The sequence below is a fragment of the Poecile atricapillus genome, chromosome 14, assembly GCF_030490865.1.
Source record: "Poecile atricapillus isolate bPoeAtr1 chromosome 14, bPoeAtr1.hap1, whole genome shotgun sequence".
In the NCBI taxonomy this organism is placed as follows: domain Eukaryota; kingdom Metazoa; phylum Chordata; class Aves; order Passeriformes; family Paridae; genus Poecile; species Poecile atricapillus.
In genome coordinates, this window is record NC_081262.1 from 4,976,555 (window position 1) to 5,001,533 (window position 24,979).

Below are 24,979 nucleotides of genomic sequence, written 5' to 3' on the forward strand. Positions count from 1 at the left end.
GGAAGATGTCTCTCCATTAGAGAGGTCAGAGTGGTCAGGAGCACAGGTAGCTGCAGCACTGACCAGGTTTGCAGTTAAAAGCTGTGAAGATGATGCAGAGAGGCTTTCTCTCTTCTCCTTTAAATCATGAGGCTGAATTTCTATTCCTGTGCCAGTCTGTGCCTAGAGCTAAACTTACTCTCCTGCATGACTACATGTGGGTCTCAGCTCAGGATGGCTTAGTGGGTTATTACCCCCCAAACCCAAAAATACTTTTTTAAATCCTGTTTATACTCTCAAGTTTCCATTCCTCTCCTACACATCTCTCTCTTCAGCTTTCCCACACACCCAGCCACCCACTGAATTACTTTAATTAAACGTTACTCATGTGTGGGCTTGCTTACCACTTCTCCCTGCTTAATTTGTTCCTTTCTAGGGTCAGTGTGAAAGAGTGGCTTGATTCAAACATGGAACTTTGCTATCCATCAGCATTAGAAAGACAGTAACAAGGCATGTCCCTCTGTCTTGGCTTAACCTGCAAGCAGGTGACTCCATCTGTAAGTTTGAAGTTGCTTTATGCTCTACCAGTGGCTTGACAGGCTGAGCTAGACATTGCAGGCAGAGGAAAATGTTCTTATTCACCAGCTATGCATTTAGGGAAGGGTTTTCAGACTTTGAAGGAGATAATACTCTACCATGCACATCCTGCCCTATTTGGTCTTTCTGTGATATGCAGAAAGAATTGGTTGGTCATTTTAAATTGCACAGATCTAGACATTAAATGGCCAATCATTTATTAATTAATTGGAGAAATTCCAGAAGAAGGGATAAGAAAGTAACCTAGTTTTTTTTTTTTCTGTCTTGAATTAATTGTACATATGTATAGCCATTTTTTACAAAACTGTGACACAGTGTCATGGGTTAACCATGACTGACCTCCCTAATATATTGGGAGGTTTTTATATAGAAATATAAAATAATTGCTAATTTTTAAACAATAATTATAAACTTTCCTCTTCTTTTGCTTGCTTCTTGCCTGCTTTTAATCTTTGTGTGCATTTTCATTGCCTTACCTTCTTTTTAATGTCTACACTATTCCTTTTTTATAATCTTTCTTTTGTTTTCCATTTATGTTGTTTCTCATTATGTAAGCTTTGTCTCTTTTTTCCATCTCTTCCCAGTTTTTGCTCATTGCAGTATTTTCTACTAGCTTGCTTTCATTTCCTCCTCCCCTATAGGAGGTACCACTGATTTTAATGTGGCATGGAGAGAATATGGAATCTCTGAAGGAAATATATAGTGGATGTGAAAAACATACATGAATTCTCTGGTATTTTTGTATCTAAATTGCAGCAACTTGCTGGTTCTGGATGCTTTTTCAGCTGATATCCCACACAGTTGTGTTGAAGCATCAGCATATTGTGCTGCCTTTTTTGATTTAGAAAACCTTCTCAACAGCTTTTTAAGAGAGATCCCTTAGGTCTTCTGCTGTTCTTGCTTAAAGCGTTTCTTGCATTTGCTTTTCCAGCAGAGACCTCTTTAAATCTCACCCACTGAAGCAGCTGCCACTGCCTCTGGTCTCCTCCCTACCTGGGAAGTTGCCACTACCTCTGAAATATAATGAGTTTACCCCAGAACACAAACAGAGCTGCCCATTTAACACCCACCTGCAAATGACACAGGATGTGTCAGTGCTCCTTCCCTGCCACAGCAGCCAGCTGTGCAGAAATGCTGTGAAAGGAGGGGTAAAAAAGCAAAAAGCACCTGTGTGGCAGCTCCTCACCTGCCTCTGCCCCGGCTCTGGGAACAGCCCCAGCTGGGGGAGGTGGAGAACATGGAACTCTCTCTGTGGAACAGAGGAGCTGAATGTTTGAGGACATCTCAATCTTTATAAACTGACCAGCTGCAGCCTGGGGTAAGGCTGCTGCTGCCTCCAGCCTCCTTATCCCTTCCCAAGTAACAATGGAGGGTTTCTCCTGCTGTGCCTTTTCTCCTTTGGATTGGAATTCAAGCACTTTTCCTTTATTCTCTGATTTCTAAAAGATAAAAAAAACACAAAAAACAAAAAAAGCATCAGACTGCCTTCTGATTCAATCAGCAGAGGAGGGTGTGCTTACCATCCAGTCTTTTCTGTGTCTGTGTGTTTTTTGCCACTGTTATAAAAAGTGCGTCAAAAGATGTCAACTATTCAATTTTATAAGGATGCACATAAGTTCCAGCTGTTCCAGAGTAGTATCTAAATATTTGATTTGAAAACAAGATGTGTACCAAGGCTGCAGCATATTGTGGGCATGATCACCCAGCTAGCCAGGAAGATCTGAGCCTGCCTGTGCTAATTAGTGTTTGCAGATGAAACTCCTCCAGTGGAAGATGAAGTTAAAAAAAGATCTAATGGGTTGTAACGACATAATGTGTGAGAAAAGAGAGATCTAAAAAACTCAGAGCATGTAAATTCACCATTTTTCATATTATAACAATACTGGGACATCTAATTTTGCTTTTCATGAGGATGTGTTTTGGTTTTTTTTTTTAGTATGTTCATACTCCAAAAGATATCATTGCTGTGATTGTTTAAAGAGATTTATTGCCAAAAATGTGGTTATAAAATGTCAGTTTGTTTAAAATATTTGTAAGCATTCATCTTAAAGTTAGAAGATACTCAAAAAGAAATCTTGTAAATTTTTACTTAGAGGAAAAATTCATAGTTTTGGCCAGAGAAATTTGCTTTAAACTTATGCATTTACTTGAAAATGTAGCAATTATGTTGCCTATCTACTTAGAGTCCTTATTCTTTTGGTTTTAGGAGTATGGAAATATTTATTGTGCTGAGGAATATGGTTTCTCATGAGCATATTCTACCCCATTTCCTTTCCTACATAGTTTACAATTACAGTGTTGCCAAATTTAGTGAAACAGATGCCAAGTTTCACCTGTGAATATTTGTATTTTCTTGTTCTCATACACAAGCTTCCTTTTATTCTTTAAAGAAAATCTGACAGGGACAGGTGGCAAAACTATCCCAAGCTGGAGCAAAATAAATAATGGAGCTTGGGTGTTTATATATGAATGTCACTTTTGACCTATTTTTAAATACAGAATGTATTCTAGTTTTGGCGTACTGTTTGGGAAAAAAAAATATTAGCTTGTATTGAAAAGTAAAGGATGTAAAAGAGAAATTAAAATGAGATAAAAAAAGTAGATTTTGAGCAAATTGAAAAACTTGCTTTTTATAGTAGTCTCTTCAAGTGTTGATCTTCAGATGCATTGCAATTAGTGTAAGTGGAGGAGTCACCATATCTGCAGTGTACACATTGAATCATTTTTAATATATGACCATTGTTTGATCCTCATGAGCGGGTGATATTATATCCCAGTAAATCTATACCACGTTACACAGGAGCTGAGCTACAAAATCCCATCTTAGACTGAAGGGATAAGCTCTGCAAGCTGAAAGGGCTGTGTGCTGGTGTGCACAGGAACTGGCAAGAACGGCTTCAGGAGGGGTTGGCTTCAGGAACAGGTCTGGGGATGGCTTCAGGAACAGGAGCAGGTCTGGGGATGGCTTCAGGAGCAGGAACAGGTCTGGGGATGGCTGCAGGAGCAGGAACAGGTCTGGGGATGGCTTCAGGAGCAGGTCTGGGGATGGCTGCAGGAGCAGGAACAGGTCTGGGGATGGCTGCAGGAACGGGAACAGGTCTAGGGATGGCTTCAGGAGCAGGAACAGGTCTGGGGATGGCTTCAGGAGCAGGTCTGGGGATGGCTGCAGGAACAGGAACAGGTCTGGGGATGGCTTCAGGAGCAGATCTAGGGATGGCTTCAGGAGCAGGAACAGGTCTGGGGATGGCTTCAGGAACAGGAGCAGGTCTGGGGATGGCTGCAGGAACAGGAACAGGTCTGGGGATGGCTTCAGGAGCAGGAACAGGTCTGGGGATGGCTTCAGGAGCAGGAACAGGTCTGGGGATGGCTTCAGGAACAGGAGCAGGTCTGGGGATGGCTTCAGGAGCAGGAACAGGTCTGGGGATGGCTTCAGGAACAGGAACAGGTCTGGGGATGGCTGCAGGAACAGGAGCAGGTCTGGGGATGGTTTCAGGAACAGGTCTGGGGATGGTTTCAGGAGTAGGAGCAGGTCTGGGGATGGCTGCAGGAGCAGGAACAGGTCTGGGGATGGCTGCAGGAGCAGGAGCAGGTCTGGGGATGGCTTCAGGAGCAGGTCTGGGGATGGCTGCAGGAACAGGTCTGGGGATGGCTGCAGGAGCAGGAGCAGGTCTGGGGATGGCTTCAGGAGCAGGAACAGGTCTGGGGATGGCTTCAGGAACAGGAACAGGTCTGGGGATGGCTTCAGGAACAGGAGCAGGTCTGGGGATGGCTGCAGGAACAGGAGCAGGTCTGGGGATGGCTGCAGGAACAGGAGCAGGTCTGGGGATGGCTGCAGGAGCAGGAGCAGGTCTGGGGATGGCTGCAGGAGCAGGTCTGGGGATGGTTTCAGGTACAGGTCTGGGGATGGCTTCAGGAGCAGGAACAGGTCTGGGGATGGCTGCAGGAGCAGGTCCTGCCCCAGGGGGTGCAGAGTTCCTGGGAGCTGCTGGCTGGGTGTGTTTCAGTGCAGGTGTTGGGAAGCTCTGGAGCCCTGCAGGCTCCTGCAGCCTGCAATTGCTGGAGTTCACATCCAGGCTGGCAGGAGCTGTACTTGTGAAATGGCTCACACATGTGCAGTAAAAGCACTTTCACACCAGCCTAAAATGCTGCTATTGGCTTCTTCCCGTCTCCAGCAAGCGTTTCCAATTTTAGAACTTGCTCTCATTTCGGAGCTGGGCTGCCTCTTCTCTTTTTTCCCCACTGAGTTGAAAGCGTTGCACATCCATCCCTTTTATCTCTCTGTTCTCTCTTGAAAGGAACTTGCAGCCATTTCCCGTGTTACTTCTCTTTTTGCATGTACAGCAAAGTCAACTATCCAAAGATTTTAATGCATTTTAGAGACAAAACATGTTCAGTCAAAGGCATTGGCATCTGAATCACTGATTCTGCTCTGCACTTTCTAATGGAGAGAGCCTGCTTTTTTATTATTTTATTATCATTGTTCAGTAAGAGATGTATTCTGTTTTCAATACAGCTGTATTTTTTTACTTTCTGTTTTTGTGTTTTTGTTGTTTTGGGGTTTTATAAATTTTATTTTGGGTTTTTTTTGGTTTTCCAAATACGTACTTGTAGGACAACAAATTTGCTATATCCCATGCTCCCACTGGCCCCTTAGCCCAGTGCATCTTATTTTTCTACCTGGAAATTTCCCCTGGTTGTAATTTGAGGAGATGGGCTATTTGTCTGGGGTTATTCAAAGTTAAGTTTCCTAAGCAGACTACTGCATGCCTAGAAATGTAACATCTACTCACTCTGTGCCAGGTGATGTTAATCCTAACTAGACAAGTGTAGTAAGTCTTGCTGTAGCAAAAATCAGTCATTTTGTGTGTCACATTTCTGGCTGAGAAATCTGTCACCCCTCCCAGCCATGTATGCCCTGGCCACCCACTATAAAAAATTGCTTTCCACTGTCATCAGCTGTTTAATATCTCCACAGACAATCTATTCAGGTAGCAAGCTGAAGCTACTCTCAGTATCTCCAGTTTCCTTAACCTAGACAGTCATAATGTATTGTCCCCCATTTGAGTAGCTTTCTAATTAATTGAATTATTGATTTGACATATTTCAGACACTGATCATTTAGAGCTGCTAAGTTTAGAACCAGCTAGCTAGGAGCTGTAATTTAGGAACCTGATACTTTTTATTTTGATTGAACTTACTGTGCCCTGTGTTTTAAAGTGTTTTGCTTTCAGTGGGAAGATGGGAGGGCTTGTATTGATGAATATTCAAGTTTTGGGTTATCTGTCTTATCCATCCATCCATCCATCCATCCATCCATCCATCCATCATCTATCTATTTTCTTCCATGAAAAATGGTGCTTTGCCTGGATTGTAACAAAAAGGAGACTTTTTGCTTGATCACAGGGTTATTTAAGACATTCCCAGGAAATCCCTCATGTCACACACAGGTACCAGACCAATGACACCATTTTCTTCTGAAAAGCTGTGTCCCCTCATATGTGTGTTGCTGCTGGGACTAAAAAGACAAGAAAAAAGCTGGTTGGTGATAAGTTTGTTGCCCCTCTAACAAATTTCAAAATTTAAAATCCATGCATTTATTACAAGGGATTGTTCTTGAGAATACTTTTTGGATGAAGAAATGGGATTTAACAAGAAAATCTTTAAGATGCAATTGGAAGAAGTAATTATTTGGGGATTCTTTGTGACACCTTGCCCTATTGATGAAATGCAGAAGCAGGTGTGGCACTTGCTCAGCAGTTTTCAACAAGAGCAGATATTTCATGCCAGAAACTATTCACATTTTTTGCAGCTGGGCACTTTGGTAATTTGAATAGTGCCCATGTGATAAATTTGCTCTCACTTTGATAAAATACCTTTGCACCATGCCCTTCTTTTGGTGAAGACAATATCCTAGTGCATGTCGAGGCCAATTTTGTCACTGAGAAAAAGAGCTTTGAGTGCTGTGAGGGCTTGGAGGTTTTTTTGAAATTTGTTTCAGTGTTTTGTCTGTGGTCACTGCACAAGTGCTCTGTCCACTCTGGTGCACTGAAGGTGGGAAATGCACAAAATGCCCGAGGCAGAGGCTGGTGCTGCAGGAACAGAACTCGGGCTCAGGGCTGCCCTGCACGGGCTCCTTGGGGCTGGAGAATTGCCTTGTCCCAGCAATGCTGTGAAATCTGGCACAGATTGTCCTCACACAGGTGCCACAGGAGGATGTGTGAGGGGCTCAGGGGTTTTTGGTACCAGCAGGGGGGATCTCTGGGTGTCAGGGGATCTCTGGGTGCGTTATGGGGCCGCTCTCCTCTGGCTGTGAATGCAAGACAGCCCTTCTGTGTTTTCTCCAAAATTTCTGATGTGTTTCCAGGTGATCATTCCTTCTATGAGCAAGTTGAATTGCATTTGCTACCACTCTCATGGGGTAGCACAAAACAATTTGAGATAGAGACCTTACAAGTCTGTGACCTCAAATGATGAAGGTATTTCTTTATATTCAGGAGTTCTTTTGGTTTGGGAGTTGGCAGTAAGACTGAGATATTTCTGATTGTGCTGCTGCTGATCTAATCTAGTGTGATTCTTTCTTGTTGAGTTTAGAGGATGATCCTCTCCAAGCATCTCATGAAAAGATTTATTTAATCCTTATGACCATTTTGTGAGATTTTTCTGAATTACAATTATTGTTTTTTCTGCTTTTGTTGAGAAGGAACTAGGGTACAAGTAGTTTAAATAACCTGCCAGAGGCAAATCTGTGACAAAATTGATTGCAGAATCTTCCTGTCCTGAGTCCAAGTGTCTAGACTGAGAAATAGTCCTTTTCTCCATAACAACAGAATGCTATTGCTGAATTTCATTTTGAACTGATGCTTTTGGAGCATTGAGCTTTGAATAGATCACAGTCTCAGCTTGATTTGTGTGAATGCTGTTTCAGTTGTATGAATAAAAAAGAATGTTGGTGAGGTACTCTGTTACTTAGGAAATTTGTATATAAATATATATTTCCTTTTTTTGAAGGTAGAACTGTGCAGCTTAGTTGAACTTTCAGACACGCCATGCAGACAGTGTGAAGTTACCAACTCCTCATTAACCCCCACCCTGGGCTATGTGATGAGCTGGTACCACACAGAAGATGTATCTGCTCCTTTGCTTTGGCATAATTTTCACGTCTCTTCCCCAGAGAAATGGGAGTGAGGAGTCAGAGATGGGGCGTGAAATGATGCAGGGAACATGACTGCTGCCAGCATCATGGCAAGGCTCTCAAACTCCCTGTGTTCCACATGGAGCAAATGTGGAAGTGTTCATGTGTGGTGTGTGGCTTTCCAAATGCAGGACCTGGGGCTGCTGGCCAGAGGGGACTGGAAGCTGGCCCTGGATGTGCTGGGGTGCTGAGTTTGGAGCCTGCCCTGCCCAGCCTGGGAGAGCTGCAGGAAGGGCTGGCAGGAGATCCCAGTACGGACAAGGAGCATGGCTGGGAGGGAGACTGGCAGCTTCTTCTTGGAGAAGGGCACTTCAGCACCTCCTTAATCTGTTCCATCTATAGCTAAGTTTTTTATATTTGTTTTTTTCCTTCTTTTTTTTTTCTCCACAATAACTGCAGCAGGCAAGGCCAGCAGTGATCTGTGTCCAGTACAATTACCAGCAGGGAGAAACTCCTCAGTGGCTGAGACTGACTTCTTGTTCTTTCAGCCATCCCTGCATGAGTGTGCAGAAGATTGTAACTGAGCAGTGAGACCCTTCTTCCCTTCCCATGGCATTTTTCCTCATGGTTTTCCTCTCATGTCTTTTTCCTTTTTTTCCTTTTTTCCTTTTTTTTGGCCATTGCTCAGGTGCCTGTGGTGGGAGGGTGTTGCCTTGCTGTGTCACACACACCTGAGAGAGAAGAAAGACAAGGCAGGTTTGGACAGGCCTCATTCCTCTCAGAGATACAAAAATTCATAATGTTTGTTAGCCCCAGATTTTATAGGAATGTGTGTGAAGTTACAATTTGCCCTTGCTCACAGTAGGTTTTAATACCTCTGATTTCATAGTGAATTGCTGGGAAGAATATTTGCAACCAGTACTGTATTTGTGCAGTATTTATTCAATGCATTAGTCAGCTGTGGTTTTTTTCTCAAGTGGGGCTGTGCATATGCCTGAATTGCTATATTTTGTGGTTTGTGGGTTTTTTGGTTAAATACAGAGCATATGTAGGTGAGGCACCTATTACTTAAGTAATTGTGACAATTCTCATACCAAGAGCACTTCTGGTTGTTTGGCTCTGATACAATATTGAATATTGCAGGAAGCAAAACAGCTATATATGCTTTTTCTAACAATTTCTTATTTTATTTTAGAATAAAATATGCATGGGAAGTTGTTTTGTTTTGGATTTTTTTTTTTACATTGGCATGAGACCCTGCCTAAGGCATTTCATAGTTCTGTATCATTTGTATCATGGACAGTGGGGAAAAAAGAGTTTTACTTTGCATTAATATCTTTGCTGAAAACACAGACTGTAAACCAAAGTGATTCTAAATGCAGGCAAAGGGAAATTATAAATGTTCCTAAAAACTGAGAGCTAAAATACAGTGCTGTATATGAGCTTTCAGTTTGATAAATACTTACTTATGAGGTCATAAATACTTGAGGTACAAAAGGTTAATGTAGTGTGAAAGGCTGTAAAACACAGCGAGCAACCTGCTAGATCATAATGATGCATTAGCACCTTTCAGTATGAATGCTGGTGGTTATAAAAATCTCCAGCTTGGATTTATTCTGTAATACAAGAATGTAAAGCCAAAGTATCTTCCCTGTGTACTTTCACGTATCTTCTCATATTTATTTCTCTTTGTAAAAAGGAAAGAAAAAGAAACAAAGGAAAAAGAGGCTCTCATCTGTTCTTAGGCGCTCACTGGCTGAAACTGATAAAAACCCATTTTTGACTAATATAATTTCTCAAAAGCATGTCAGGTGTTGTCTGGGTGCTCAAAGAAAGTAATAAAATAAAGTAATAGTGATTTTTTTTTTGTCTTCTCTGTATTAATAAGCTTCCATGAGATAAAGTAAGCAATATAATGCATAAAGGAAACAAAAGCAGTATAAATTTTGGAAAGCACTAACAGAAGTTACCTTTGAGGGGAAAGAAATTCAGTACTAAAATCACAAACTGAGCATTTACTGAGTAGTAAAATTGACTTTATCATAATAAATACAGTGTTTCTCAGTCTCAGAAATACTCTGCAGTTTATAATTGTCTCCAATGTGCTGATGCAGCTAATATTTCTCATTTTATATCTACCTCTGTGGAGTGTTAATTTTCATGCTTTGGTGCTCCTTGCTTTTTACTAAAGCAAATTACTTCCTCTTACTGTTATATCAGAGCTTATGACAGATTAGGATAATTTTACTGTCATTAATCTTTGGAGTCCGTTCCACCCTTTTCAGTGAAGTGCCATGTTTTGGCCAGGCTAAATTGAAACACTTAATAAAACCTGGAATCAAATATAAAAATTTGCAGGCTGTTGATACCTGCTTTCATCCTTCTCTACTTTCTGGTTACAAAAGAAGTATTTTATTTTTCAATTTATTCTCTTCATAAAGTACATCTGCATCTGGAGGATATGAAATAGTTTTAGGGGACTAGACAAGGAAAATGTTCAAGTGAAGATATTTGATTTAGACACATCCATCTTTATTATTATTATTTTAAGGTGTTGAAAATCTACACATTCTGTTCTTATTAAGATACAGTTTAAATAGATAGTGTTTGGATTGTGCAAGTATATTTTCAGGAATCTCTGTAGATGATTATTTTTAGTTGAAGACCCTATTTAAATTTTCAAGGAACACTGCGAGCACTTCCTGTGCTGCCAGAATTAGCACAAAAACCTGTGAGAGACCAGAGAGTGAAGCATCTTGTAAAAGGCCTCATAATTTCTCTGAAGAGGATCTATTTCTTCACAAATGCTGAGATGATCTGCTTTATTTTGAGGCAGTTGGTCAAGCTAAAAATCCCAATCACAAAGGCCTGGTAGGCCAGTTTATCAGATCCATGACTTGTCAAATGCTGCTTCATAGTACAAAATACAGGATTTTGATGATAACAAAAAAAAAATAATTATATATTACCAATTTATAGTTGCATATTAGGTTATGAGCCTTTCTGTGTCATACTTTTGGGCAGGAAATTTGTTTATTTATTTTATTTGTTAAGATTTTTTGCTGTAGCAGCCTCTGAGCCTGCAGTGCCTGAAAGCTGCTCCACTGCTCAGTCATTCTGATGGACCAGCCAAGTATTTCACCAGGCCTCTTCCCCCCTTCCTTCTTTCTTTCTTGAATTAAATGTCCTCCTCATGCTACAGTAATCATGGATATTGTTAATAGAATTGCGTGGTAGAACTTAATTAACCTTTTCTTCTTGCTTTTTATTTAAAGGAAATTTGAGAGAGCTCAATGGCGTGGTTCCTAATTTAATGCATCCCCCCAGTATCTATTAGAGGCTCTTCACTTGAGTGAGTCAGGTGAGACAGAGCTGCCCATCCTTAGCTCACAATTCATTTTCCCTCAGTTGAAACGTTCACCTGACATTCTAATCAGGGAAGAGTAAAAGTGCCGAGTATCTGTGTTAATAAATATATATTCTTCATGAATTTAGATAATCTCATAACTGCAGCCATTAAAACATATTGGATGGTTATGCAAATAACTGAAGGAATTTCAAATTGCACCAACCACTCTGAGTCTCACTTCTTGAACTGCTTTTCTTTCATTTTGTGAATCATAATTAAAGCTGTTTGTGGTGGTTTTTCTCTAGCTGTTGAGTGGTCAGTGCGTGAGTTCTTTACAGAGATGGAAGTGAGTGGACAGTAAAGGCTATCATTTACAATTTTAGTTTTAAAAACACTTCAAGAAGCACAGCAAAAAGCATTTTTTACATTATTTTCTTAGAAGCAGAGGAAGGGGAAGGTGTTACAAAAGTAGATGATGTAAATGGAAACGCAATTCAGACCATATTTCTGTAAACTACTCTTTTATCTTTCCCTGAATAAAGTATGTTAAAGTGTTCTCAGTTCATTATATTTCAAAATGAGTTTTACTTCAAATAGCTGTTAATTATTGCTGTAACTTCCTCTCATATTAGTGTCTGAGTCCTGCTCACACAAACATTCCCAGCTCATCCAGAATAAAATCTGGTTTTATGGATTAAAAAACCCTGTGACTTCCTCACGTTCTCAGGGCCCAGATTATAAAGTGTAGGCTTGGTTGTCAAACTGATTGACCAAACTCTTTTTTCCTTAAAAAGTGGAAAAGGCAGTCAGTGAATAAAGCAGAATGAAAGTTCCACACCTAGAAAAGAGCAAAAAAGAACCATGAAATGGTTTCTGTTGAGTATATGTTAGATTACCAAATATTTTCTGAAGCAGCATTGAAGCTAAACATAACTGCATGTCCCAGTATCACTAAAGAAACTGAAAATCTGTTTGGCTGACCTCTTATGCAAGTTAGGGAGACAAACTTGGGTTTAGAAGCAGTTTCATAAAAATAACTAAAATGTATTTTCTTCTTTGGTCCCCTTTTCCAGTTTAAGTCCACAGAGATGATAGACTAACCTACAGAGATGATTGACTGGGATTCGTGGGGTTTTCTTTTGCAGTAGAAGTTTGAAATATGATAAAAAAAAGTAAATTATTCATGAAGTTTGATGAAAGACTGGCTTTGGGGTATTGGGCACTGGCATTGTTCTCACAGAGGCTGGTGGCTGCTAAGCTAACCCTGTGATGAGCATCTGGCAAAATTCTGTTTTCAGCTTTCCTTTATGTTGCTTTTTCCTTTCGATTGGCCAGAAACAATAGATCACACTTTAGTTATAGTTCAAGGAATCAGGTGATGATTACAACATTAATATGGGAAACAAAGTGTGTGCACAGAGAGACTTCAGTTATGCTGTGCAGGTGGAAAGGAAACTGGAATGCAGAAAGGAATGAAAATCCTAGGAGCTAACAAATGATGTGGAGACTGTGCCCAAAAAATAAATGTATTTGTTTACTTACATGGTTATACTATTGTACAATATACTCAATTTATATGTCAAGAGAATTTACAAGAGGAGTGCAGCAATCTTAGCTAGCCAAGTGAGCTTTAAAGGTAAAATAGTGTAGCCAAGTAAATCAATGCACGGTGGTGGTGCTGGGGTGCCTTCCTGTAACATTAATCCTTCCTCCCTGAAGAGTGTCGTGTTTATTTGGGTTGTGGCCATCACACAGTGGAGAACAGTGATGGGAAGAGGTGACCTACAGTGGTCATTTGCTGACATGATAGTATTGCTTTATTGTGTGATAATTTGCTTGATGTAATGTTTATTCTGCTGCAGTGCCATGCTGAGGTGTGGAGGATTCCATTTCTCTGTGTCTGAGTCTCTTTCGAGCCAGGTGACAGAAAACACAGATCTCTGTGTGTGGGGGATGTTTTGTGCACCACAGAAAGTGGAAATTTTTGCCCATCCAAATGAACATTTTTCCCACTCCCTTTTTTAACGTTCTCCCTTTGCATGTTGTTTTCTCCCTGTTTGTTTTCTGGTATCAGCCTTTGTGAATGGTCCTTGTCAGGGCACTGCTGGTCCTTCCTGCCCTGCCCATCTTCACTGGGCTCCCATCACAGCTCTGCCTGCCATGGGACCCCCTGAACAGGACCCTGACCCCCTGAACAGGACCCTGACCCCCTGAACGGGACCCTGACCCCCTGAACGGGACCCTAAACCTCTGAACAGGACCCTGACCCCCTGAACAGGACCCTGACCCCCTGAACAGGACCCTAAACCCCTGAACAGGACCCTGATCCCCTGAACAGGACCCTAAACCTCTGAACGGGACCCTGACCCCCTGAACAGGACCCTGACCCACTGAACAGGACCCTGACCCACTGAACAGGACCCTGACCCCCTGAACAGGACCCTGACCCCCTGAACAGGACCCTGACCCACTGAACAGGACCCTGACCCCCTGACTGTGACCTTGCTCCTGCTGTCACTGCGTACCAGGGGTGTACAAGGCAGGACCTGGCCCTGATCTGCTGAGAAACCAAGCAGGATCAACCAGAGCAGGTTATTCAGGACTGTGTCCAGATGGGTGTTGAACCCCTCCAGGGAGGGAGCTCCACAAGGTCTCTGGGAAATCTGTTCCAATGTTAGATCACTCACAGGAAAAGTTTTTCCCAGCTCCTACACAGAATGTCCTGTACTGCATCTTTTGCTCATTGCCTTTTGTTCCTTCTTGGGCACACTTGGCCAGAGTGCTCCTTCATCTTCCCTCCCTCCCATCAGGCATTCATGCCTTCTCTTTTGCAGGCTGAACAGTCCTGGCTCTCTCATTCTCTCCTTGTTTGCCAGATGCTCCAATCCCTCACATATTGTTGACTCCTGTTCCATTTGGACTCTTTTCCTGCAGCGCTGCTCTTCTGCCAGTCACTCCCCTGCACGTGGGGCTGTTCCTGTCCAAGTGCAGGACCTTGCTGAGCTTCACCAGCCTCTTGTGCCTGTTTCTCCAGGCTGTCAGGGTCCCTCTGCACGGCAGCACAACCCTCTGGGCTGGCAGTCACCCCGCCCTGCCTGCCCTCATCTATCAACAGCACCATCTGACCAAGTCCCTGTCCTGACAGTCCAAGGATCTGCGCCACAGTGGCTGAGGGAGCGTGGCTCTACCATCCCAGACTGATTCCTGAAGGGAACTACAGACAGCAAAACTGCCTGAGGCTGCCATGGCTAATGGCTTCTCTGTACAGAGGTTAGATGAAAATAGAAGCATTTTGGCTGAGAAACGTCTGGTTGCTGTGCTTGAGGATGAATAAGGGAAGAGGTCTGTTGGCAGGCTTGTGTGAGCAACAGGGAAGGATGGGAATCAGGTTTAAACTCACAGTGCCAATCCTCCTGATTCCAGATTTGCTGATAGAGAATGTCTCCTTTGCCCTCTTCCCTGAGAACTTTTTCCAGGAATGGGAACTTGATTTCAGGGGGATCTGAGTCCTGTTTCCAATTCTTCAGGAGATGTTTCCTTAAAGCTGAGTACCAGTATTCAAAGCAGTTCTGCCTTGTGCAGCTCAGTAAAAAGAATATGTATTCATATGATCAAGCAGAAGTCATCACAACATCAGCATTCACTGCTACATTTGAAATTATTTAATCCCTTTAAAAATTCTTTGAAGCATCCACTACTCTTTAGATTTGTTTATTTTTTGAAGTGCAAGAAGGGAAGGACAAACGGGTGTTTCCTAAAACTTTAAATGGTCTTTCATGTTAATGAAGGAAAGGTGTTGAAGAGAAGAATGAAAAAGAATTATTTACATAAAGCATAATGTTCCTTGATGTGGACTTGTCTGGTTGTGCCACTGGGGAACTTCAGGCACTCTGCTTTTGGAGAAGAGCAGATACAGACCTGCTTTTCCATTCAAAATGTCACAGCTCTTTGGAAATGCTGCCTGCATTTGGCTGCAGCTTGCTAAGATTGAAGACCACCAAACACTCCCAATAAGGAAAATAGATTCAGCTGTTTTTTCATGAAATGGGTAATCTAAGTTTGAGAAATTACTATCCTGCAAGGAGCTGAACTGCTGCTTGTTAAGTTGGTGAGTACCTCAGGGTAAGAAGAGCAGTGTGATTTAAAAGGTGTTCTTTTGTGACATGGAGAACCCTCAAATTCCTCTGTATTTCAGAGGGTTCAACAACTGACTCCTTGGGCAAAGATATGCAAGTGAGCAAATGGAAAGTCACAGTAGGGATCCAGCAATAGGTGAGGGGTCAAAGAGAAAAACCTTTTATCACGCTGTCACATTTTCTTTCTTTTTGTGAGCTGGAGCTGGAGCAATCAGCCGTTCTGTCTCAGCATGAGTCTCTGCTCTCACAAGTTCACTCAGCAGTTGGTTGTGTCAACACAACTCTCACAAAAAGGGGCTTTACATGCATGACATAAATCTAGTTCAGAGGGGAATTCCAGAAACTAGTGTGCATTGAGTCAAGCTGAGGGTAAACAACTCATAGCCAAACCTGCTAAAGACACTTCCCTTTTTTTTTATTTTTTTTTTATATTTTTTTTTAATATTTTTTATTCAGACAAATATTGTTAAATGTCACAGCATTGTACAAGTCAGTTGGAGATGTTGAAAATTATTTTGTCCAGAGCCTGCCGCCAGAACAAAAGTTTAATAAGCTTTATTGCAGCACTGCAGTCTTTTATAATGTTGACTTATGAGGGATAACACTTGAAAGAATTTTTAAGTTAGTTAGAACATTTAAAAAAATAATCTCATTCTATATTAGAGCAGTAATGCTTGTGCATGAATGAATGACCACAGGTTAAAGTACAGCTGCCTTGCTGTGTATTGATTCATGTTCTTTTCTGAATAATTTCCTCATAAATTAAGGTAATAAATGAGTTGGACAGGAGAACTTGGGGAGAATCAGTGGATTTCCAGAGTACACCAAGTTTTGCATCAGTCAGATGTAAAGGGCATCCTGTCCTGATTTATTCCCTATCAAAGTATAACTTAAAGTGTTTTAAAGTCTATCACAACCATTAGGTATATTAGGTATATTTACATGTAAACTCTACAAAACCTTTTAACATTCTTTCATCTATTTTACCCCTCTTCTGTTAAACTTTGTTACTTAGATGGCAAATCTGTATTTCTGCCAATTTAGAGCACAGCACAGCTATTCCCTATTGATGCTTTTAGATGCTTTCAAAGTCTTATTTTCTATAATTTTTTATACCTTATTTCATATAATCAAATTTATGGGGAGTGGTGGGTGGAAGGAGCCTGAGCCCTGAGGTGGCAGGAAGGGCAGGTGTGGTGTTGAGGCTTTAGGTGCTCATGAAACCACAGCAGTGCTGTGTGTCCTTTTAGACACAGGAGGAAACGAGCTCCAGTGGGAGAGAAATGAGAGATGACTCTGCAGTGTAAATGTGCTGAGCAATTTGTGGGGGAAAATGGCATGAGCACGGCATTTTTTAGTGCTGAGGATCCTGGTGGCTTCTTCTTCTGGTAATGCTTGGTAAGCCAGCTTGTGCAGTGTGAAGCTACAGCTCCCACTCAAATGATAAAAATCCCTCTGATCAAGATTTCTATATTTACTGTCCTGGGGATTTTTAATATGTTTTTATTGGTTGCCTGTCTGGATTTTACATTAAGCTTTCAAGCATTGAAACAAAGTTATTTTTGAACACTTTCTTCCTGCAAGAATTACATCAGAAAAAAAAAACAACAAAAAAACCCAGACTTCTGACTAACAGATGAAAGGGGAATAACAAAATCAATTGAGTATTTCTTTGTGTCTCTGTATCACTACTTAAGATTTTTCATTTGGATTAAATTAATGCTTTTGTCCTTTGACAGTATAATATTTCCTAATCTGTCTGCTAAATTTTTTGAAAGATAAATCCAAGGAATTAATTTTAATATTATCTTGTGAAAATATCACAATAATTGAGTTTTATTATACGTAGTGTGAACTTCTAAAGATGTACATAATGTGTATGCATTTCCTTCTTGGCTAATGGAGCCAGGATTCAGCTAATTAGGGAAAGGTTTTGTTAACTGCTGTTGTGATGTTGTGGATGGGATCAGTAGGTGGTCAGAAATATTTATTGAATCGATGCAAGCAATAAATAATTCATTCAGGCAACCTTTTATCATTCCTCCTCCCATTTCACGTTACTGATACGCTGATGTCAGCTGGATGTCCTTAACTGAACTTGGCAACTGCTTGGTTACACACAAATCCAGTAAAACCATTTACAAATATTATTTTAAAAGTAATATCTATTCTTTATGCCAGCAAATTTGGCCCAAGTTTTGAGACACATTCACAAGTCAAAAAATGTATGGCTTTTGGTGATTCTCCTGCAGACATGATTGATAGGCTATTCCCTGAGACCCTGCTGAATATTTTAGAAGAAAAATGATGAACCAGCAAAGGCAATGTAAAGCACTATATAAGGGCTATATTCCATATTGTTAAGGAAGATTAATTGGGGAAATAATTAATGTAGCCAAGTTATTAATTACTCTTTGGTTGTCCTGCAGTACCAGAGGCTTAAGAAACCTATCTTATTGCTCCTATCTGTCCTCAGAATTAATGATCTCTTATTTAGGCTGCTAGCTCTCCATGCATAAGCTATCACAGTAATAGCAGTGCTTTCTTGTAGCCTGTGGTATCAGCATCCAGAATGCATCCATCTAGAAATGAGAGAAATAATCACTGCTGCTTGCAAGTCTTCAGCCCTGAACAATACCCAGTCTGCTGAAACCCCAGAGCATGTTCAATAGTGGAACGTCAGAAACTGCTGAAGCAAAGCACAAAATTATTCAGGTTCTTTTTCATTTGTCAGTAAATTGGATTAAGGGATTCTACTGGGGTGTGCTTGTGTGTGGCAGTATATCTAAAACAAACACCCCAGTGGAGTCAGCCACCTTACACTGCCTTCCTGGGAGTAAATTGTATTCATGTGACTGCTCAAGGACCTCTGACAGGAAATATTCCAGAAGGGAGGTGGTTGTGTGTTCTCCCTTAGCCAAGGTGTGCTGCCACCCTGCCTGCATCCCAAAAGTGCCTCACATTTCCCCTCAGCTGTGAAAGATGGGCTTTATTCATAAGAATAACAGGCACAACTGAACATTTAACACACTTCTGCCACCAGTGAGATGGGAGGGGGAATGGCATCCATGGAGTGGCCAGTGGGCAGGGTGAGAGCTCAGCACTTTGGAGAGGGGACACACAACCTTCAGGACAGGGACTTGGCTCCTCTGCCTGCTTCTTCCAGAGCTGTCCCACTGATTGCTTGGGTCAGTTGGCATTTGGTGCTTTGGGGAGTAAAATGTTTTTGTAAAGAGTATGAAACCATGATTATTATGCCTTTTGTAATCTGGGAAATTGAATTAAGTTAATGGTAATGCTGAAATTACTTTGTCAAGTGGGTATAACATCAGGGTGAAGCTGTGACCCAGCTGAAATAAAAGGGAATTTTACCATGAAAACCAAGGGGGTCAGGGCTTGCCCTGCAGGGTTTCAGTTGCAGTGTCTCTGAAACCAAGCATCTCTGGAGTGTGAGATATTCAGCTACACCAGAAATTTAGCAACATAATCATGGAAGGGTTAGTGCTGAAGTGACCTGAAGGATCATCTAGTTCCAAATTATCAAATGGAGGCATGATTATATTATGACATTTCTTTATTTCTTTCTGCACAGCAGCAAGTCCCACATCCATGTGCTTTTTGCATTAGATTGGAACAAGGAACAGGGCACATTCTCTTCAGGAAAGGGTTCTTAAGGGGTTAAATGGATGTGGCATGAGCTGCATGCTGTGCAGCATATATGAGGTACTGGAAATATTTTTATCTTTAGATCTAATTTGAAAAATTAATCTCAACTTTTAGTATCCTGAAAACAATGAGACCTCACTATTCATCTTACTCATGACAAAAGGAGAACAGAGATGCAGAAAAGCCACTGATACTTCTGGTAATGTTTATCTCCATTGTGAAACAGCACAATAATAGAATTTTGTCCTGTGTATATCTTTGTGTGAACATTTAAGTCCAAACAGATGGATCTGTGTATCTAACTCTATTTTTTCTGTGTTGTTATGCTTCTGGGAAGCACATTGCAGAGCTGGGACTTTTCAGAATATAAATTTATCAAAACAAGTATGATTAATTAATCAGTTGATCTACTTAAGAAAACAGGAAAGCTACAAGCCCATCACTTTGTCAGTTCTCTGTTAGTGGTGTATGTGGGAAGCAGCATTTTCAGAAAGTCCCAAACTCGGTTTTAAATAATTCTCTTTGCTCACTTTTAATGGAAAGGTAACTTTCCAGAATCTAGATCCTTTTAAAATGGAAAATGTGCAATATTATCTGAGGGAAGTATGAAGATGATTTACTATGCATGATTTTTTCAGTTTGTACACATTGGGCATGGTTATATTTTTGCTCAGGACGTATATATATTTTTTCTGCTGAACTTTTCTCGATTGCTTTTTTTATCAGGTTTACAAATCAAATCAAACAGGTATATTGCAGAGCTCTGATATTATTTTCTGCGCTTATAGCACAATGTATTGAATTATGCTTGCTCATGTACTGCTGCTGCTATTCTCTCCAGATTGAGAGAGAATGACTGTGGGGGCTGTAAATTCACTTGGCTTCCAGCACCACCAGTTAAATCAAGAGCCCTGTTCAGGCTGGGGAAGAGACAGAGCAAGTGTTCATTACACAAATCAATTTGGTCAAAAGTACAGCACAGTGGGTACCCAACCATTGCTCACATAATATTGTCAACTTAATCAAATAATGCCTAGAAGACATTCACAAGCTCTTTCTCTCTGAGAAATAACTTGATTGGTGCAGCAGGAAAAAACAGGTGCTGTTTGGAGCATTTATTAAAAAATTCAAAGGGTGCTTTCTTTTTTGCTAAATTTAAAATTCTGAGGAGCTTTACCCTATGCTGGCATGTATACATGAGATACTCAGCACCTAATTTACCATTCATCATATGTTAAAAAAATAATCTCCTGTACTTTTTTTCCCCTCTTTCTTTTCACCCTGTAAATATTTTAGAGGTTATTCCTGCTAGAATTAGGCTGTTCTTCCTCTAGACTTGGTGTGGGTTTAAAAGCTATGCAACAGATTTGTGTTTCTTTACAGATTATAGCAGAATGATCAGGACTTGGAAAAGCTTCCTCATGTTCCAATACTACTTATTTTCACTTTGTCCAGAAAGAGATAAAAGGTTTAGTTCCATTTCAGGCATTCCTACGGTCTCTGTTCCATTCAGTCTTTAAGGGCTGGGATTGGGAACAGCATTCACTCAGTGGTGTGCAAACAGCTCTTCTGGGACTGCATTTCTTTGTGCTGGAAACAGGATTTGAGGGTGATAGATCCTGTGCACACCATCTCTGTTTTGCAGGAAATGAAAGATATTAGTGAAAAAGAATGGAGGGGAAGTAAAACACAGTTCCAGGGTAAGAAACATTCCAGGGCTGGCTGGCTGCAGTGATGGATGGAAGGGGACACAGACAATTTGTGTGAAGGAGAACAGAATGGGGATTTTTTACCCAAGCAAAGTGCACAAAGCTCTCTCTGATCTCAGGTTCACTGCCCATTGTTTTATTGTGTTTTCTTGTTTTCTTTATTGTGTGGTGTCTTTGCCACAAGTGCTGCAGGTGGGAGATGAGACTCCAGTGTCCAGTCAGGAGTCAGCTGGGAAATGGGGCTGCATTAGAGGCTGCCTGAAGGTTTTTGAATGTGGTTTTGAGTGAAAATTGATGCAAATTTGGATTAAAATGGCCTTAAAGAAAGAGCTGTGTGTGGGATGGAGTTAATATTTTTTCCAAATAAAAAATCGTCAAATTTATTTTATCCAAGAAAATACTTGGTTTAGTGGTTTTCTGTACTTGTATAATTTTTGTTTCTTAAATTCTCAGGGAAAAGCTAGCAAGGGAAACCAGAAAAATTACTTGAACAATTTTACTTCAGTGTGAAGTCCTTAAGATCTTGAGTGAAGTCTTTTACAGAGTAGAAGCTTTCTGTTTCTAGAACTGAGTTAAGGGAACAAAAAGTAAAAAAAAATTGCTAAAGGTAAAGAATTTCTTTATGAAACAGTAGATATTAACTCTCCTGATGATGAATTTGGTTTAAAAGGATACCAAATGTTTATACTGAAATTATCTCTTATAAAAACAAGAAATATTTTTCTGAAATGCCCTCTTTGATATGGGTTTTCTTACCTGTAAGAATATTTCAAATCTAATTTATTTTAATATGTAAGCCTTCAGTGGCTCACTGAAATAAAGGGAGCTCACCTCAATTTGTTTTGCTGTGAGTGAGAATTTGATCTTCTATTTCTACATTCTGTATTTATAACTTTCATTATAAGTTTTAAGACTATCATATATTAAGAATCTTTAATATTTTATAATTGTAACTATGTGGTGGAATAGGGGCCAGAAGCAGCCTGATTGTATGCAGGGCTGGAGGAAGGATAATGCCACATCCTAACATCAATTAATTTTTAAAGGACTTTCAAACACCACTCTTCAGGTCCTGTAGCAGTGCAGGTATTCTCCTGAAATGCATTATGTATGTGTGAGGTAAATTACATTCTGGTTCTGTGAGTCCACAGAGCTCTGAAAGTTGCCTGGCTGGGATTTTTCAAAACCCAGCCTGTCCTCTGTCCCCTGTGTGTTTTACCTCCTTGGTGTTACTTGAAAGTTTTTGCATAATCTTCACATTCCAATTTCAATTTGTGGTTATCCTTGTCCAGATCTCCCAGGCACACAGTGGATTTCTGGATGATAATGTGCTTTGTAAAGAGCCTGTTACACTGCCAAGCCTTTTAATATGTTCTAAATGGTTTAGCCCCGTTAATTCTGCCCCGGGGATCTCGAGGGTCATGGACAGTTATGAATTGTTGATGACAGTGACTTGCTCAAGTTCCTGGTTTTCAGTCCTTGCTGCCCAGACTCTGAGACATTCTGTGCTGAGAGTGTAAATTTGAAGCTTCTTCAAATAAAAATGACTTTAAAAAGCGGTGAAACCAACCAAAGTTGGTTGGTACCAACAGAACCTGGATTTATCCTCTTCACCCATAATTTGTAGCTCTGCTTTAACACCACCTTCAGAAACCTCACTGGATGTTGTTGACCATAATCTGTTCAGCTGCTCAGTAGGGCAATTGCTCCCAGAGTTTTTGGATGTTCGTGGTGCACAGTTCAGCCCTTCTACTCCTCATTTCTGTGAATAAAATGAACAAAGATTGCTCTTTCCCATTTACATTTATACAGGATGCTGATTATATAATTCCTTCCTGGGGCACCCTCTCTTCTTGAAGCTTAACAGCACCTTCAGGATTCTTTAGTTCTCTTCAGATTAACCTAATTGACCTCAAATTCTTCTGGAGTGTTGTATTTCAAATTTCCAGTCTGTTGTCCCCCAACTGCTCTCACAGACCAAATTTCTTTTGTATTTCTCTCCTTTTATACCTGAAGGTAGAAAATCCTTGTGGTGTCTCTGGGTGAAACAGATACCTCAAAATCTAAGTTTTGAATTTTTGAGTTGATTTTAGATAACAATAGATTAGCATGGAACATTTTTGTCTCTTGACAGCTATGTACCATATTTTCTATTTAAAACACTAAATATTCATAAGGATAAATTATTTACTTTGTGGGCCTGTGAGTTCAGGGAGTAGCAGATGAAGAGATGTGATGGCACTGACTCAGTTTTAGGTTTATACTTGATCTGATCCCATTATTTGTTTGGATCACTTGTAAATTTTTCTTCAGTGCACACAAAAGTTTGTATTTGTGTGAGTCTTATTGTATCCTGTGAAATATCAGAGATGCTACGGATGCACTGATGCTGCTGCAGAAATGAGGACCTTTGTTTATAGAGTGTTCTAAGAACAGAAGTATAGGCAATATAGATGTTAGTACTTTTAATTTGAGAACATTTATATTCCCTAGGGAGGATATTGTTGCTAGAATTCAATTTATATGTAGTTATTGCTGATGTAAATGATGTGTTTTGTTTGAGTTCTTTCGCTTCCTCTTCAACAGGCTTGTTGGTACTAAAACTGTGTGGTAAGGTTTGTTTTATTTAACCATTTTTATGTTGCTTAAACTGTCGTCTCCTAAAAGAAATTTCATATTAGCAAGAAATGGGCAATTTCTTCTTTTTGTTGTTGAAATGAAAAAAATCAGAAAGACAAACTGAATGTAACATTAGCACACCAGAGAAGGATGAATACTTAGGAAAAGAGCGTTGTCAGAAGAGGAAAGACAGAGCAAAGGGAGTGATGGCTGTCAGGTCATCCTTGTAGGTTTTCATTCAGCTGTTTTCTTTCCCCTTCTACTCCTCCAAACCCCTCTGCCCATGCAAACAATTGTGACTGTGCTGTTTTAGCATACCCATGCAGAACCTTGTCTAATGACTGTGTGCTGTACAAGCAGCAATTAATTAGGCAGTGTAGGATATAATTAAAGTACAGAGATGAGTAATTTCTATAACATACTGATGGACCAGCACTGGTTAATTTTACTTTTTGGATGAACGACATTTTATGTTCTTTTCCTCATCTCACTGTGGATTTATAATTTGTTAAATCATACCACATGGCAATGTCCTTAAGTTTTAAACCAGAGTTTCAAAACCAGGGAACGCTGTCCCTGTAAGAAGTACCACGACATAACCTCATTTTGGCCAGGACAACAATCTGTAAAACTTTGTTTCTGGGTCTCACACTTCTGTCAGGCAACCTTCAGCACTGATTAAACCTCTGTTCCCTCGCACAACTCAAGGCCTTTTCCGTAATGACCACAATTTATCTGGACAGAATGACCCTCCAGTGCCCATCAGCACTGCTTGTGAAACAGCAGAGAGGATGAGATGTGAGACCTGCCTGCTCTGGAGAATCCCTGTGGCCTCTGAATGAAAGCACTAATCTGATTCCAGAGTGTCTGCCTTGCTCTGTGAGCAGGCAGCACTTGGAGTGCAGATTCACTTCCTTACCTTGGCCAACATACAAGAGCTTAAAGGAGCTTCTACAGTCTTATAGGGAGACATACTCATTCTTTAATTAGGAATAGCTAAGCAAATCTACAAATAATAATCTACTTATTCTCCAGTTGCATGTTTCACTGAAAATGTATGCTGTTGAGACGGATACAGAAATGGATTTGATTTTCATGAATTTAAACTTCTGGTATTCCTCACTGCTTTGGAGGAAACTTAACTGCTTTTTAGTTTGTTTGTTTTGGTTTTTTTGGGGTTTTTTTTGAGAATTTAAGCCCACCCCCTTGTATTAAAAATGCTAGAAATACTTACAGTGTGCTTTATTTTTCTTTACCCTTCTAGCAGACAGATGATGCAGCACAGACCGATGGCCAGCAACAGACACAATCTTCTGAAAACACAGAAAACAAATCACAGCCAAAACGGCTCCACGTCTCAAATATACCATTCAGATTCCGGGATCCAGATCTTAGACAAATGTTTGGTGTAAGTTCTCATTGTTTATTTCTGCTTTTTTTTTTTTTTTTTTTACATTTGCACTGCAATAGGTATTTTGTATTATAGCCAGCTTTGAGGGCTGTAGCTCTGACTGAGGCTGTTCAACCATTTTCCCAAAATATTCCCCTTTAATCTATGTATAATCAAACATCTGATTTGCCAGTCACAACTAGGAAAAGAAATCACACCGATTTTGCTGGATGTGATGCACTTGGGTGCTTTGTACTACACTCACAAAAAGCTGCCTGTGTTGGTTTAAATGCCTACATATTGCTGCTGCACACATCTAGATTTATCTGCCTGCATTTATTGATTTTGGAGGATGATGTTAAACAGTCAGTGCCTGACCTCCTGAGTGAGGCACCCAAAAGG

The 24,979-nt window shown here is 40.5% G+C and overlaps 1 protein-coding gene across 11 annotated transcripts in view; it reads left to right on the forward strand.

Moving 5' to 3' along the window:
- Positions 1-24,979, forward strand: part of RBFOX1 (RNA binding fox-1 homolog 1) — a 788,876-nt gene that overhangs the window by 671,460 nt on the left and 92,437 nt on the right. For all 11 annotated transcript variants that reach the window (XM_058849299.1, XM_058849301.1, XM_058849302.1 and 8 more), the window contains one exon: positions 24,452-24,595. In XM_058849299.1, coding sequence (XP_058705282.1) covers positions 24,452-24,595 — 144 coding nt within the window. The remainder of the gene's footprint in view (positions 1-24,451; positions 24,596-24,979) is intronic.